The following is an 18,925-nucleotide window of genomic DNA, read 5'->3' as shown; positions in this document are numbered from 1 at the left end:
AGAAATAAGAAACTTCATGATCTGATATAGCTGATAGCCAACTCCCCCAAAAAACTTATATTTAAAAAATTAAATAGCAGGTGCATAATTTCAAATTCATGACCTTTAGAAGACTCAGTGCCAGTTTGGTTAAATTCTATAAAGCTGTTTTTGTTTTCAAGGTTCAGTTCTGCATCTTTACTTTCAGAATAAGATAACAAAAAATTGTTTTTAAATTATATAATAGCAAGTGCAGGTTCAAGGAAATCAAAATACATTCCACACAAGAAATGAATAAAGAAAAATATCTGGAAATATTTTGATAGGAAATCCTCCTGATGAAGAAAATTAAAATGTCTTTAGTAAAAACATCTTTCTATTTCATTGGGAAAACTATTCCTCAAAATAAAACATCAATGTTAAATATAAATGCCAAAAAGTGTTTATTTAATTATTCTACCTCTCCAAGGAGACAAGTCTCATACATTTAATATCATATATACACTTCACTTGTTTTGCAATAATAAATGAACTATCATAAAAGGAAGCTAACAAATCAAAAACATGGGATTTCATCCTGAATGACCTTGACCTCAGCAAATCAAGTTCATAATATAGTATTGATTGGTAACTTGTTTACTTCAATATAACATTCTTTTACAGTAAAAACAACAATCAAACGGATCTGATTATACTATTTCTGTCTGTCCAAAATCTGAGACAATCTAAAAACGGGACCTCAGATCCCATGCACTTAGATTAACATTATTGACTGAATTTTTCTATCTATAAACTTGATTAAATTTTGCTATTTTTGTACAAATGATTTTAAAGTCATTCTAATCTATTAAAATAAGGCAAACATGTACATTTACAAGGTATAATAAGGAGATTTGGTTGATTGCCAATGATGCAAATATCCACCAGAAATCAAAGCACAAGGTTGAGAACAGTACATACAACCAATAGCTAGACAAAACCCATGTGTGCAGTGAGCAGGTAAAGAAGAAAACAAAAAATACAGTAGACAGCAACCAAAGACAACCAATGAATGATAGACTTAAAAAAACAACCTCAGAACAGGTACATTTTTGTACATAAATAAAGAGCTGTGCCTATGAGCATGATAGGCCTGTCACTTTTTTAACAAATAAAAGAGGGATGAAATTAAAGTTACCAGAGGGACAGTCAAACGTTTCATAACTCCACAATAACAGAAATTTATAATAAAAAGTTTATTTTAATAAATATAAACCAGTCTATAATGTTTCATCAAATCTGTTCAAAGTATTTTGAGTTATTGTCCGAAAATTGGAATCCCCTCCCCTCCTTTTTTAAAGAATAAAATCCATAACTCAGAAATGTAAAATCAATAAAAATTGATAGGGACCTTAGGTAAATAGATGTAAATAATTCAACAAAGTTTCATGAAAATTGGTTTTAAGAGTTTTGGAGTTATTGTTCAACATGTTGACTTCAGACAGAGGGACAGAAGGATAGACAGACAACAGTATACCATATTATGTCCCATAAATGGGTGCATAAAAATCAAGCATGACTGGGCGAATATCAACTGTAAAAAGAAGTTAAAAAGGGGTGGACCCATCTAATCATCAAGACATTTGCTGTGAGATCATATTGTACATGTACATATCATACTTTTAATAAGGCCAAATAAAAATATATGTGTGGTTCCAGAAACCCTACCGTCCCTACTTTTTCGGCTTAAAAATAGCCTACCCTAAAGATTTTATTGTCATTTTTCATTAAGCACTGTTAAAGTCAGAATGTTGCTCCCATAAACTCATGTAAAAAAAAACATAAAATAAACAAGAATGTGTCCAAAGTACACGGATGCCCCACTCGCACTATCATTTTCCATGTTCAATGGACGACGAAATTGGATAAAAAATATAATTAGGCATTAAAATTAGAAAGATAATATCATAGGGAACATGTGTACTAAGTTTCAAGTTGATTGGACTTCAACTTCATCAAAAACTACCTTGACCAAAAACTTTAACCTGAAACATGCACTTTCATTTTCTATGTTCAGTGGACCGTGAAATAGGGGTCAAAAGTTTAATTTGGCTTTAAAATTAGAAAGATCATATCATAAGGAACATGTGTACTAAGTTTCAAGTTGATTGGACTTCAACTTCATCAAAAACTACCTTGACCAAAAACTTTAACCTGAAACATGCACTTTCATTTTCTATGTTCAGTGGACTGTGAAATTGGGGTCAAAAGTTTAATTTGGCTTTAAAATTAGAAAGATCATATCATAAGGAACATGTGTACTAAGTTTCAAGTTGATTGGACTTCAACTTCATCAAAAACTACCTTGACCAAAAACTTTAACCTGAAGCGGGACAGATGGACGGACGGACGGACGGACGGACAAACGGACGCACAGACCAGAAAACATAATGCCCCTCTACTATCGTAGGTGGGGCATAAAAACAAGAATGTGTGCAAAGTACACGGATGCCCCACTCGCACTATCCTTTTCCATGTTCCATGGACCGTGAAATTGGGTAATTATCTTATTTGGCATTAAAATTAGAAAGATCATATCATAAGCAACAAGTGTACTAAGTTTCAAGTTGATTGGACTTCAGCTTCATCAAAAACTACCTTGACCAAAAACTTTAACCTGAAACTCCCACTTTCATTTTCTATGTTCAGTGGACCGTGAAATTGGGGTTAAAAGTCTAATTTGGCTTAAAAATTAGAAAGATCATCTCATAAGCAACAAGTGTACTAAGTTTCAAGTTGATTGGACTTCAGCTTCATCAAAAACTACCTTGACCAAAAACTTTAACCTGGACGGACGAACGAAACCACAGACGGACGGACGGACGAACGGAGCCACAGACCAGAAAACATAATGCCCCTCTACAATCGTAGGTGGAGCATAAAAATCCCTACCTACCTACCCTAACTTTTTTTCAGATGTATCTGGAACCACACATACTTTTTTATTTGGCCTCAAACAACAAGACATGGGGTATACATGCTTCAATGAACAGACATAATAGGACAACCAATGAAGAGAACTATCCATCAAAAACTAACAGACGACAATGTGAATATTACTAGTCAATGTCTATACAATCAATTTCCCAAAGTCTACATACAAGCCTATGTCTGTGCACTTCATTTATCATGTTTATTGAACATATAAATTTGTGGTTTATCTTCAACCACAAATCAACAGTATTTAAGTAAAGCTTCAAGTAGTAGCATGGCTTAATGGTAAAACTTTTAACTGGCTGTAAATGAATGGAGGCAATCCCTTATAATCAATTGCAAGTCATAGTAAATAACAAGAGACTGTCAATATACCTGGAATCTGGGTTATTGTCACATTTATTAATGTCATCATTGTTATAGCAATTAATTAGGTCAATAAATTAACTCCTGTCCATGGCAAATCATCAAACTTGAACTCCATATTGTTATCAGTAACAACATATCAAAACTTCACAAACAATGGTTGAACATATTGTTTAAAATCCTGTCTATTGTAGGGAATAATATGTACATATATATTGTCTACCATATATACATATATATGTTTTTTTTGGTTATTTTTGTGGTTGGACTGCTGCCTTGTTGACAATTGCAAAGACCTTTCATATCCATATAGCCTTTTTTTCGGCCAATACAATAATTGATTTTTCTCTTTAACCATTGATAATAAGCAGAAATAAATTTATCAAGAGTATGGTCAACATCTGATCATAAACACAATTACGCATGTTTACAATACAGTTAAATTACATTATAAACGTAGAATTAGTGATCTACAGGTTTATTTCATAATACATTTTTGTTCATAGCAAGTGTAAATGTAGCAATACAGATTTGCACACATCGCAATGTACATTGGTTCATTTTAGTTTTTCCTGAAATAGTCTCAAGTTTTTCTTGAAATAGTCTCATTGGTTAGAAACTTCTCTAATTTGAAGATGACAAGGAACTTTATAATCTGAACAACTACACATTGTATACCTTGTACCAAAACATTCAATTGTACTTTAAAAAAGCCCCAATAACAATGTATCAAAGTCTGGCTGACCAAAGAACTTTATAATCTAAACAACTAGTCAACTATCTAGACACTGTAGGTACATGTATGTACCAACAAACTGACATTTAATTGTACTTTATAAAAGCCCAATAACAATGTATCAAAGTCTGGCTGACCAAGGTGCACTGTCACACATGTTGTTTACTCATAACCACTTTCTAACATGTACAATGTATATTCTTGAGTTTATCATGTTTATATATAACTTAAAACAATCCAGGAAAACAGATATTTAAAGTAAATGTTGTAAACAAGATTTATACAAGTTTTTAATCAAATCTAAACATTTGCTAAAGCAATTTATATCGGTTAAAAACATAGGGGAAAAACATGTGAAAATTCCCTTCATTGTTTAAAAAATCTTTTTCTTATCGTTCCAAACCACAATTTTACCCAAGTATCATCATGATCATAGTATCAAAAAACAGGAAGTACATTGTACATGTAGGTGTCTGACTGATCAGAAAAGATACCACATTTTACAATGATTATAGATCATTGTAGAGTTGCTGACCAATATGAAGTTTAGTAGTTTAATAGAAGAAAGTGCCGAAAATGCTTGATGGAAAAACAGATGGACAAATTAAAGTGAATACAATTTAAAGCCCCAAGTTAAGATCTAAATGACGTTGATTATAAGGTGCACAGATTTTTCTACTTTCATAATTTGTCTGTTTGAATCAAGCTACAACCAGAACCTACTTTTAGATATATTGTTTTGGCCTATGATTATGATGATTGAATTTAGTAGTGCTGGATTCATAGTGTCATTTGATAGTTTTGTTGATTATAAGGTGTACACAGTTTTCTCTGCTTTCAAATTTTTTTTGGCCTATGGATGATTATTGATTGAACTTAGTAGTGCAGGTGTCACTTCCTGTAAAATGACAAAATTGAGGTGAGAATATGACCGTGTATATAGCACTCCCAAATACACCATTTGGTGTTGCAATGACAGAGGTGGCATGTCCAGATTAGGTAACAGGATCCATTGGTAACATATCAGATTCAACCCAAAACTTTTGTCAATTGTCATATGACTGTTGGTAATATTAATCATGTTCATTTTTTAGAAATATAAAAGGGCTTGAATTGAAATGGTGTAATTTTTCATCAACACAATTGTCCTATATTAAATACAATATTATATATAAAGTTGAATTCTTTTATTCATCATTTTAACATCATGCCGGCTAACTAATTGGACCTCATTATTTTAGAAAATGAGTAGACAATAACAGTACGAGTATAGAACAATAAGTGGCATGGATGTTGTAAGCTATTTATATTTTTTTGTAAATTCCAATTTGTTTGAACATTTTGTAAACATACCTTCAGCGAATTCTTGTTGTGTCTTATCATTGTTAACAGGGTTGGCAAAACCTCAGTTTTTATGAGTATTGCCCAGCCCAGTGGGAAATACTTGGAAAACCCAGGTTTTACTGGGTTTTAGTGGGTAATACTGGGTAATATAAAATACTGGTCTGAATTTTATATGGGGATTCAGTGATCAAACACAAATGTATTAATACATTTAAGATATTTATAACCTATTTTGTTTATCTAGATTGGTCAAGCTGTAAATATATACATAGAGCAAAAAAAAACATTTTTTCAAAAACGTATAACGCCTATTAAAAATTAACAATTTACATGTAAGAAAAATTACATTAAAATAATGTATATGAACTGTCACTAATTAATAAGTAATTATTCAGCTAAGAACACAGATTTGTTTATGCGACAATAATCATCCCTTTCAATTCTACAACATGTACAAGTGTTAATGGCATGACCCTTAGGGTGTTTATTTAGCAATATGAATGCATATAACAATCAAAATTAACATTTCACTTGAACACTGCAATAAAATGCTTCTTTTCAAACTTTGGATTCTTTAAACAATGCTTTGTAATTAACAAGGTACCCTTATAAAAATTATATGTGCAAATCCTGTATTCTGTCTCCATTAAGAATTAATTGTGAAGGGAAAGAAATTGAATTTTAAATCTTCTAGAAATGACTCTCCATGGTTATCTGTATAAAATGTTTATATTTAGCTATAACACTATGAAACTACAACAAGTCTTTACTATCATGTGTTAAGATAAGCTTAAACCAGATGCTCAGCAGGGCGCAGCTTTATAGGACCGCAGAGTTCGAACGCTGAACGGTTGGGGCAAGTATGGACACAACATAGGTTAATGAACGTGGTCTAAGAACTTAAACTTAAAAACTTAAAAATTTTAAATTGGACATTTACAAATTATGGTCCAATATCCAAAATCTAAATACATGGTTAGATTCAGCATATCAAAGAACCCCAGGAATTCAATTTTTGATAAAATCAAATAAAGTTCAATTTTGGACCCTTTAGACCTCATTGTGGACCAATTTGATAACCAGGTCCAAATATCAAAAATCTAAATACATGGTTAGATTCAGCATATCAAAGAACCCCAAGGATTCAATTTTTGTTGAAATCAAACAAAGTTTAATTTTGGACCCTGATTTGGACCAACTTGAAAACTGGGCCCATAATCAAAAATATAAGAACATGTTTAGATTCAGCATATCAAAGAACCCCAAGAATTCAATGTTTGTTGAAATTTGGCATATCAAAGAACCCCAATTATTCATTTTTTGATGAAATCAAACAAAGTTTAATTTTGGACCCTTTGGGCCCCTAATTCCTAAACTGTTGGGACCAAAACTCCCAAAAATCAATTCCAACCTTCCTTTTGTGTTCATAAACCTTGTGTTCAAATTTCATAGATTTCTATTTATTTATACTAAAGTTATTATGCGAAAACCAAGAAAATGCTTATTTGGGCCCTTTTTTGGCCCCTAATTCCTAAACTGTCAGGACCAAAACTCCCCAAATCAATCCCAACCTTTCTTTTGTGGTCATAAACCTTGTGCTTAAAGTTCATAGATTTCTATTTACTTAAAATAAAGTTATAGTGCGAAAACCAATGTGGCTTCGGACGATGACGCCAATGCCATACCAATATACATGTACAACCGCAAAAATTTTAGGCAGTTTTTTGCAGTTGTATAAAAATCATATTGCCCAGTAATGCCCAGTATTACCCATTTCAGGGAGCCTAGCCCAGGAAAAAACGGGTTTTCCTGCCCAGGAATTCCCGGGCGGGTAATACTTTGCCAACCCTGCTTATCAATCAACATTACTCTCTACTATTATATTCTTGTCATCGTCATGAAGTAATAATAATAAAAGAAGTGCAGAGGAAATGCTAGAAATGTCCTCTAATCCAGAACGTCTGGGATAAGTGTGATATCGACAAAGACTCAAATATATTGTAAAAAAAAACATGAACATGAACAAGGCAACAGTACCAGTTTTAACATTGTAAATAAAGGTTATCCTAAATATTGCCCGGTTTGGAAGAAGTTATTTTATATTCATTGGAATTATAAAATCACAGGATCTATATCCATGATATCAATTAGCACTACGATGACTACATCTTTGCTGAAATACATGAAATACATGTATACACTCTTTTGTTTATTGTCTGACAACGAATGGCCCACTCATTTGACGACATGGCCCATGATTTCTAAAAATGGCCAATTGAATTTATTTTTTGGGGGGCCCTGGGCCCATAGAGAAAAAATCCTTCCAAATCACTGGCTTATTACCAACACACAAACACAGGACACAATGTACAGTTTAGGCCAAATAAAAATATATGTGCGGTTCCAGTGACCCTACCTTCCCTACTTTTCAACTTGAAATTAGCCTACAATAAAGACTTTATTGTCATTTTTCATTAAGCACTGTTCAAGTCAGAATGATGCTCCCATAGACATGATAGACTCAATGTAAAAAAAAAACCATAAAATAAAAAAAAATCCCTACCTACCTACCCTTACTTTTTTCAGATGTAACTGGAACCACACATACTATTCTATTTGGCCTTACTAACCTGAAATGTATGTTCTGGTTTATCGGAGTTTCTCTTAACCATACAAATATCACTGTCAGACAAACACAGTCTATAATCCCCACATATTCCTCGAATCATCCCAAGTCCTTTAGGTTTCACACTTACTTGCCAAACATGGTCTGAAAGAGAAATTAAATAATTATATTAAATATATGTAGGTTTTAAAAGTGTGATGGAGGCTTACTGATACAAAATGTACAGGTCTAATGATCCTTCCTAAAATCCAATTAAATACAAACAATAGAGCCTTTCATTGAAAATGACTACAACACTTTGTAAAATTATATAAACCATATTAATGGGCAGAATCAATTTGCGCCAATTGCAGTTTTGAAAAGGTACTAATTGCGCCACTCTCTTTTATTTTGATGGTATTAATTAATATTGCGCCAATAAATGAAATGAAATTACACCAGATTTACCTGTAAATAGTTTTACCTATGTCATATACATGCACATTTTTTACCAATATCATACATGTACATGTATTATAATTAACCTTTTCACTTAAGATTTAACTGAACACTTATCAAATTTAAGAAAACTCACCAAAAAATAAATTGTTTAGAAATATATGTCATGTACAATGATGTATGTGCGTCAGTCAATGTACATGTATAAAGAGAGAAGAAAACTGCATCCGAGGAATTTTTTGCTGATGGTACCTATAAATGTTGTCCAAAATATTTCAAACAACTTTATACTATACATGTTTTTAAGAATGGACATTATATTCCCTATCAGTATCAACAACTAATAAGTGGAGAAGTAAGCAGAAAGGAATACATTGTATGTGTCTATGCTCAACTACAAATACCAGCCTTTAATTCAATGATGAACAGAGCCATTTTATGGTTTTAACTGTATATATACGAGTGAATGTTTCAATTCAGAATAAATTTTGTTATCAAAATGACTTTAACTCCACCAGTCGGTAAACTGCCGGTCCCAAGCCCATATATATACATTTAGGAGGATGGAAGCAAACTAAACAAGAGTGCACACGCTGAAATGTCTCGCCTTCTATACTAATCATTGATATTATGTTGATAGTCCTAAGTATAAATTACTAAGCTTTATTACAACTGTCACATAACCTTAACATTAACCAAGATAACTAAACAAAGACCAATGAACCTTGAAAATGAGGTCAAGGTCAGATGAACCATGCCAGGCAGACATGTACAGCTAACAATGCTTCTATACATGTACAACATATATAGTTGACCCATTACTTATAGTTTAAGAAAAATACATGTAGACCAAAACAGTGTTCTCCCCAGGATTTTTGGATAGCGCTGTGGTAAGCGCGTGATTTTCGACAATTCTCAGTAACTTTGTCGCGGCGCGCGGTTGGTTTGTAATTGATTTGTTATGTGTTTTTCTTATATAATGCTATTGATGTTTTCTCTTGTAATGATGTCCTCATCATGCTCATGGAAGTTACCCCTTTGTTTGCTAATGTTATTGTCTGGATATAGACATGATAGAAGAAAAGTCTTTTTGTCTCCATTGTAAATACATATAATCCTCATATTATCTGTCTATAAAACCCAAGGAGAAGTCTTTTCCATGGTGGGTCTATACCAGACTGCCTAGATGTGAAGATTTCTTATCACTAACAGGTGATGTTGCAGAACATGTAGGACCAACAATAAAGTCATTGTCAGCTTCTGTGAGAAAGTTTTCAATGACAATATTGGTATTTTTTACATTTACTTTTATTAACATTTCTAGCAAAGTACAACTTTTCAATAAAAAGGAGTATAGTATTTCAAAGGAAGAAATGAAATTGCCCTTTTAATAATATTCAAATCTTATCAAAGACTTGCTTAAAAAAAAGGCTAAAATATTCCAATTATGAATATGAAAGAAATCCTTTAAAAATATTTTAAAGAGATTTTTTTATTTCAAAGGTGAATTACCAATCAAATACATTATGTATGCCAATTGAAACAACTACCACCTTTAAAGGTTTTGTTTGATAATTTTAATGCCACCAGATAAGTTTGTCAAGATTTGGACAATACTTCTTTTAGGTCTTTCCCTCCCAAATTATCTCCCTTACTGGCTGACATATCTTCCTGTTTACACCTGTGTCTTTTTTTTAGCATTAAATACTATTCCTTATCCAAGCCATCCTCTGTTTACATTAAATTTAAAGCAATATTTAATTAAGATATATTGATGATTGGTTGACAAATATCGATATTTTATATATATTTACACAAAATTTTCGTTTTGTTTTATTCCCTTATCCATTTGAAAAAGAGCCATGTATGGTCAAGTAATCGTAAAATACGGGCTTATAATGAATCCCTTGATAACAGGGATGCTTCTTTCAAGCAATACAGGTTCGACAGTTCGGTTGTAAACGCAAAAAAAGTAATGATATAATCGTAGATGGTTCAAAAAATGGTCGAGACAACGTTGTCAGAGAAGGGGGTAAAACTTCCCTTATATAATTTAGAAATGAACTTTTCGGCACCCGAGACATGTATTATATGTCTCTGTTAGCACTGTCCATTCCTTTCATACGTTTCGGCATCTTTATAAAGCGAAAAAATGTAGCAGTGTTCTGTTAACCTTACGACGTTTAACTTGGCTTCACCCAAGCTGGACATCGAGAAAGTGAATTTCTCAAGTCTAGTATCAGCTTGGGGTTTGTTTTTCTAATCATATCCTCTTAATTGTTTTCAAAGGGTAAAATTCATTACTGTAGAATTGCTGATTAAACAGGTATTAGTTCGATTGGGTGATAATTAATACTTCAAAGACTAGCTCATTGAAGCCAATTTGATCGTTGTTAAAATCAGTGTTTGTTCAAAGTTCGTTAAACAAGTTTGTGAATGTCGTTGGGAAATGCGGTCAATTTATTTCTTCTCATTTCATTCATATATGCCTCTATATATTCATTAAATAGATGTCAATGTTGAAATCTTTGTTTATTTTGATCTCTCAACGACGCCATTTTGTAAAATTTATTAGACTGGTCCCGCGGAGTTACTTTAATACAACGGAAATAATTCGTTCAAAAATCGTTAACCAGTCAATCACGTGATCCGAAAAGAAAAATAAGCGGGAAATTTTAAAAAATACGAAAAAAAATATAGCGACGCGGTTGAACGGGATAGCGACGCGGTCAGTGCAATAGGACAGCGGGAAATTGAAATAGCGCTGAAAATCGCGGCGCTAAAACGACCTGGGGAGAACACTGCCAAAACACAAAAACTTAACACTGTGCAATGAACCGTAAAAATGAGGTCACGGTCAAATAAAACCTGCGCGACTAACATAAAGATAATAAAATATTTCCATACACCAAATATAGTTGACCTATGGCATATAGTATTCATGGTATTAGATAAAAAAGACCAAAACTCAAAAACTTAACTTTGACCACGTGCACTGAACCATGAAAATGAGGTCAAGGTGACATGACATCTGCCCGCTAGACATGTACACCTAATTACAATCATTCCATACAACAAATATAGTATGCCTATTGCATATAGTATGAGAAAAACAGACCAAAACACAAAAATTTAACTATAACCACTGAACCATGAAAATGAGGTCAAGGTCAGATGACACCTGCCAGTTGGACATGTACACCTTACAGTCCTTCCATACACTGAATATACTAGCCCTATTGCTTATAGTATCTGAGATATGGACTTGACCACCAAAACTTAACCTTGCTCATTGATGTCGAGGTCAAGTGAAAGCTGTCTGACAGACATGAGGACCTTGCAAGGTACGCACATATCAAATATAGTTATCCTATTACTTATAATAAGAGAGAATTCAACATTACAAAAAATTTGAACTTTTTTTCAAGTAGTCACTGAACCATGAAAATGAGGTCAAGGTTATTGGACATATGACTGACGGAAACTTCGTAACATGAAGCATCTATATACAAAGTATGAAGCATCCAGGTCTTCCACCTTCTAAAATATAAAGCTTTTAAGAAGTGAGCTAACGCTGCCGCTGCCGTCGGATCACTATCCCTATGTCGAGCTTTCTGCAACAAAAGTTACAGGCTCGACAATAAAAATAAATAAAAATGGCGCAAATGATACCTATAGTTTTGAAAATTAGGTGGCGCAAAAGAAGTATTGCCCGTATTAATGTTGTGTTAAAAATAGTACCGATTGTGATTGATATAATACCTTTTATTTGACTATCATGATATATATAGTGAAATATTGTTTCAAAATTCTGCTTTTATATATACAATATCATGTTATATAAGTCATATTTTGTGCTACACAAATAATTTATATGAGGTTAGTAGATCAAATATCAGTAGCTGCTACTGGGTTTTTTTTTTGGTAATTTTTCTTCATTCCTATTACTTTAGTCACCAGGATGAATAAAATATGTCTAAGAAGTAAAATGTATAAACATGTCCATCTTCACACTTTGATGGGTTGCTGATTCGTGTTTGCTGAAATTTTTTAAGTATAAATTAAAGATTGGTATCCAAAAACAATCTGAAAGCAAATCGATCATAAGACCCTTGTATCAAGGATAGAACCTATCCTTATTGAAGTACAGAACTGTTTCAATCCTAGTACACATTGTATATGAACTTACCAAAATGTCGCTTTGGCATTTCTCCTGGTGGTATGAATTCATTTTGTAATTTCAATAACAAATTTAACCATAATTCCTGTTCAACCGCATCATCAGCTACCACAGAAAAACATTCATCTTTGGTATATAAGGCTATTGCATATTTTTGACGAGAGTCATTTTTCTTGTTAATATTAAAACATGTATGAAGTATCACTGAACGTTTTGGCGGAAGACCTGCTCTTAATTTCTTTTCTGAATCATAATATTCCAGCCGTGCAGGGCCACTACTACTTGTAGATCGAAGAACAAAATATTTTTTCTTGTTAGTCTGAAAAATAGAATTGTCATTAACGTAGACATGTATGCATTGATAAACATTAACATGAATCACATGATTAAAAGGTAAAGAGTCTATGCATAAAACATACATACATACGTTGTAAAAATATTCAGTACTCTCTGGAGTTACATTTTACATGTAAGTGATCATGACTCATGGTGAAAAATATAGTTATAATTGAAAATTTGGTGGTGTATAATATCATACAGTTATAATGTAGCATTGACCTCCATGGCCTTTTTAATGATGTGCCCCGCCATCGTTCAAATAACTTGTACCATCGTCAAATGCCCCGTGCCATCGTTAAATTATCCTTTTCATGTATCAATGTTTGCTTTACAAATCTCTTCAACTTTTTACATATGATAACCATTACAAACCGTTTTGTTGCTGCTGCAAATTAAATCAGCCATACCGGTAATGGCCATGGGTTCATGACTTCTGAATTTGACAAGACACCCTATATATAGCTAGTGTCTGTGGAAAATAAGCTCCACATGATTTTTAACCCCCATAACAATAACCAACGAGGTGCTCTGCAGGGCACAGCTTTATACGACGCCAGATGTTGAACCCTGAACAATTGGGGCGAGTATGGACACAACATTCAAGCTTGATACAGCTCTGAATTTGGATTGTGATCAAATTTTTGACATACATGTACAGTGTAATATGAATTTCTGACACAAAACAAATGTAAAGATCTTACAAATCTATTTCACAATATTGTGCAATTAAGGATTTCTTCTTAAAACTTTTAAAAAATTTGGAATTTAAGAAATTTGGAAACAAATAATTTATAAACTACTACCACCCCTCTTTTTTTGCAATTAGTCCAAAACCTGACATTCCTTTATACATTATTTACAAGAAGTGTAAGGGAGGTATATCTGAACATACCCTACATTGTATGTTTAATGTTTTTGAATTACCTCCCTTACACTGCTTTTAAATTGTCTTAATTGTCCATTGACCAGAAAAACCTATTTTTCTCCCTTTTTTGCCCCTAATTCCAAAACATTTTGAGCCATAACCCCCCAAAGTCAATACTAACCATCCCTTCATAGTATGGTAACTTGTGGAATAATTTCAGAGAGATTCATACACTTAAACACAAGTTATTGTTTGAAAACTGCAAAAATGCTCATTTTGGGCCCCCTTTTTGGCCCATAATAACTTAATTATTTGGACCATATTCCATAACCTCCAAAATCAATCACAACCTTCCTTTAGGGGTATTTAACCTTCTGGCTAAAATTTACAGAGATCCACTAAAACTAAACTTATTGTTCGGAAACTAAATGTGTCTTCGGACAACGACAACATGATAGCATTATCATGATTATCATGATTATACGACGCAAACATTTTTTTGAAATTTTTTGCGGTCGTATAATAATGGCAAGAAAATTGCATGGAGACCTTCATGACAGCTTTTGGTCATTCTTAACTACCAGTAAAGGTGGACCATGGAAGGCTTGGCATTTGAATGGTTACAAAGGGCAATTAATGAAAATATTGATACTTGTATAACATGTATAATGAAAATTCAAATAAATAATAATTTAAATAAGCAATGAATTAGCATGTTCACCATTCCTTACATCATGTACATGGAAGGATGAAATACTTTCGATCATGCTACACTGTACGGGGTAGACACGGTTTGTGATGGTGAAAGTTCCTCCTTTTTTTATTCATGGAGATCCCTGATGTAGTACACATTTTTATTTAGAAGCCAGCTGAAGCCTTCCTCTGGATGCTGGATTTTCCTGCTGTGTTGAAGACCCATTGTTGGCCTTGGGCTGTTTCAGGCTTTCTCCCAAGTCAGGAGCCTCTGGCCTTTGTTAGTCTTGCATTATTTTTTAATTTTAGTTTCTTGTGTATATTTTGGAGTTTAGTATGATGTCCATAATCACTGAACTAGTATACACTTTTGTTTAGGGGCCAGCTGAAGCAGGCCACTAGGTGTGGGAGTTTCTCGCTGCATTGAAGACCTATTGGTGGCCTTCGGCTGTTGTCTGCTCTATGGTCTGGTAGTTGTCTCTTTGACACATTTACCATTTCCATTCTGAATTTTTACATGTACAATGGCAGTTGGAAGGGACAAAAAGTTTGCCTTTTAAAAAGCTAGTTATTCAATATACAAGCACATTTATATGCTTATTTTCCAGCATGTCCAGTGGCTGACATTCCCTTAATTATGGCATGTATACCACATGACCTACTGATTGTATTAATGGAATTGTTCCTGTCCTGAAAGTGCATGAAATATTTGCCACTGAATATTAAGCAACTAACAATTTATCAATCAATCTATTGAATACACAAATTGACATTTCACCAATTATTGTAAACAAATAATAGTGAGAACCCTGGTTTCTACAATGTACCCTATAGTGCATTATTTTAGCAGGTGTAAAATTTCGCTATTTTCATAGAATATGGTTTACGAAATATTTTTGGCAATTATTATTTTGGAGGATTCAAAATTTTATCAATATCGTTGTATTTACACTTTTAAATTGGCGGAATTTATTTTGGCAATTTTGTTCTATCCACGAAAAATAAGTGAAAATTTACACCCCACGAAAATATCCAGCTATACTACCTCACACTTGCACATTTCAATGTTCAACTTCAGCATGTTCAGTGAATGAATAAATATTGTAAAAACTGTATGCAACATAGAAATTAATCAATTTACCTTTAATTTCTTTAAAATGCCTTCTCTTTGTATATCTGATCCAGGCAATTCAAAGGATCTGGTTGGATTTGGTGTCTCAAAATCCATACTACCATGCATGGATGATGACATGGTGGACATATTTAATTCAAAATCACTTTCAAAACAATATCATAATTCCTCAAAAACTGCTGTTATTTTATTATTTGCAATGCACATCATTATTTTAACAAAGTCATCAATCTGCAAAATACATAAAATATAATTATAAAATCAATTTATAATAGTAGACAAATAACTCTACCAGTATCTATAATATACAATAACAAAAGCAAGGTCAAATTTATGTAGAGATAAACATTGTATTTTGATAACAGTCCATATTTTAAATAATAAATAAACATACCAAGCTGTGTACATAGTACATTCCATAAACATGCTTCGAATCAAAACTTATTTTTAAGTAATTTCGCAGTTTGGACACAAAATAAACATTAAACTGTTAAATTCCAATATAAAGTGTTCTATTTCTTGTTTACTCTTTTGTCTCATATCACACCTGTTCTATAGAGGCATAACAAACAAGCTGGAAGTATGACAACTAGTAATTATGACACAACCTTTATCTGTATTTTTGAATTATCATCCAATTGATTTCTGAAATATCATTTTATCAAATTTACATTTCATCTTTTGTTATATTATCCTTAATTTCAAATGAATGACTTTCCTAAACACAAATAAAAGGTACACACAACCACAATTAACAATGAATACACAGTGAGTGGTTGTTTTTAACAAGTAAACAAGTCGTTATTTATCAATTTCGGAGGTAAACAAACTTGCAAGATAATCCTGTTGGGTTTAGTTTAGGGTCACTGATCAAAGATGTCTAGTGTTTCCTATGAAGATTTTTTTTTGTGGTTGTAGACGATTTGAGATTTTCCATTTCCTTCAATAATTATTGGGGATTGTTTGTGGGATTTAGAAGTGCACGTCAAATAAAATTTACATTTTTTACACGCCTGAAGAATTGCACCGTGGACAAGCACCTGTTGGCTTCGTCGCTCCCTTGAAACCATGGCAATTAAATCAATTGTTTTTGCGACTGATTAATCCATTTTCAAAGTCGCTCAAAACACCAAAATATAACATTAAAGCTCATGCTGCTGGTGTTTTTTTGTAACAGTTTCAAACACGACAGCTGATCAAGGACGGATAACCCATCGGTAGCCATTTTTTTACTTCTGATCACGTGACATTATTTGTCGTAAACAACTTTTGCGCACGCGGAATAACCTTCGATAGTTCAAAGGCCACAAGATATCCCCCACTATATCACAAAAGTTTTGAAAGCGGGCGCATTTTGAAATCTAGTGACAAATATTTAACAATAGAAAAATCCAACTTAATTATTCTATTATAACAATACCGGTGCGATTCTAATAAAGGTGATCTAAACTGTTAGAAATTAAGGATGTATAAGGGGACGACCATAGTTGCTATTCTGTAGGGGTGGGGTGGGTGGGAAATAGGATTTTAAAAAAAATAACTCAGCCTTGATAATCACAAAAATAAATGTTTTTTTTCTGTGGCAGTATGAAAATAAATTACCTGACTTGCAATGTCACGATTGGAAATAAATAACTCAGCAGGTCGAAAGTATGAGAAGGCACCAGATTCTTCATAAATTCATCCCCCCCCAAAAAAAAATGGGAAACACTTTCCATTTTTTTAAATAATGAAAATATAAATATTATTTAAATATACTTGAAATGTCTAAAAATTGTTTTAATTTAACTTGAGGTATATTGTCTCAGGAAACCTTACCTCACTTTTATTTTAACAGGGCCGTAACTACATTGAGGCAAATGATGCCTCATGTAGGAAATTTCAAAACCAAACGCTTGTCTCCAATTGTGTTCACAGCGAGTGCCTTGCAATAAGCAAGTTCTGTTTTCCCTCAGACGTAGCCCTGATTTTTCGGGATCAATGTTTATTATTTATTTGTCTTTTGTTCATTGATTGCCCTTCTGTATTCTGTTAGTGTTGCATTCCTTTTGTAATCTAGTAATTTTGTTATGAACTTGATTATGAGTTTAAAAAAAAAGCAGACACACACTTTACTATGTGAATTCCATTTTTGCTTTATCATGCACATTGGTCTTTTGATGTTGTCCCTAGAAACTTAAGTCTTACACTGAATTTATACATTTTTCTTTGAGACCGAAATACTGTCAAAAAATTATTAAAACAAAACTTGCACTTTCTGATTATGAAAGGGTCTTCGGAACACCCAGAAATCATGATTTTGTATCATTTGTTCTATAACTTCTTGGGTCTTCAGTGGCTCCAAAACCCGTCAAAAAATTGATTAATTCTGATTAAATGGTACATACTGACTTGACTATACATGTATTATTTATAATAAACAAATCATTTAAAATTGTATGTTTTCGAATATCATAAATACAGTTGTGAACATAAATAATCAGTCCCTTGCTTTAATGAAAATGAAAAATCTTGCTTCAATAGTGCAGAAAATGAATAACCTGTCCTCTCAGTTTACAAAAATAAATAACCGATCAAAAACAAATCCTCCTGACCCCACCCCCCTTAGAATATCAAATGGTCGTCCCCTTACTATTTATATACGTCCGCTTGCTAGTTATCCGGGAGAGGGGGTGGGGGTGGGGGTACTTCCTATATTTTTAGTGGTATGAGTGTGCCGCGAAACAGGGTCCCTCTTTCCTGCCCTGTTGGTTAGAACAGGGTCCCTTTTTCATGTCCTGCTGGTTAGAACAGGGTTGCTTTTTCATGCCCCGGCTACTGGTAAGAAAAGGGTCTTTTTAAAACAAAGTATATGTCTAGTACAGGATCGCTTATTTAACTGTTATATGTCCGTGCTTGTCCTTTCAGTTTCTCTTCTATTAGTTGAACAAAAAAAAGCACCTTAACAAAAATGCTTGTTTCTTTCGAAGACAAGTTTTTAAAAATAAACAGTGAATCCATTTTTTTAAAAGTTATTTTTTACAAAGTATATGATAAAGCTCATTTTTAGAGAAAAAAAAAGATAACCGCGAAATCCCGGCCTATAGATTAAAAAAATATGGATTTATGAGCCCCCTTCAGGACTAAAGAAAATGAAATATTAAAAAGGAATTTAGTTTTTATTTCTATATTTTTACCATTTACAAGAACGACGTATAACTAACATATATGTCCTTGCCATTTCTCTTTGAGATCCGGCGTTTTTATTTAAATTC

At 32.9% G+C, this 18,925-nt stretch overlaps 1 protein-coding gene across 8 annotated transcripts in view; it reads right to left on the bottom strand.

Annotated features, from left to right (window-relative positions):
* LOC143053938 (uncharacterized) overlaps positions 1–16,908 on the bottom strand; it is a 38,389-nt gene extending 21,481 nt beyond the window's left edge. For 4 of the 8 annotated variants that reach the window (XM_076226743.1, XM_076226749.1, XM_076226748.1 and 1 more), the window contains exons 1-4: positions 16,672–16,908; positions 15,681–15,902; positions 12,652–12,961; positions 8,029–8,168 (exon numbers count right to left, since the gene is read on the bottom strand). In XM_076226743.1, coding sequence (XP_076082858.1) covers positions 8,029–8,168; positions 12,652–12,961; positions 15,681–15,800 — 570 coding nt within the window. In that variant the 5' untranslated portion in view covers positions 15,801–15,902; positions 16,672–16,908. Of the gene's footprint in view, positions 1–8,028; positions 8,169–12,651; positions 12,962–15,680; positions 15,903–16,065; positions 16,463–16,671 lie in introns of those variants that run through there. The other 4 variants (XM_076226744.1, XM_076226747.1, XM_076226745.1 and 1 more) reach the window with 4 other exon arrangements.
* Positions 16,909–18,925: the final 2,017 nt, after the last annotated feature.

This window comes from Mytilus galloprovincialis, chromosome 12 (assembly GCF_965363235.1).
Source record: "Mytilus galloprovincialis chromosome 12, xbMytGall1.hap1.1, whole genome shotgun sequence".
NCBI lineage: Eukaryota > Metazoa > Mollusca > Bivalvia > Mytilida > Mytilidae > Mytilus > Mytilus galloprovincialis.
The sequence above is the reverse complement of the archived record's forward strand: the minus strand, read 5'-3'. Positions and strand labels throughout refer to the sequence as shown.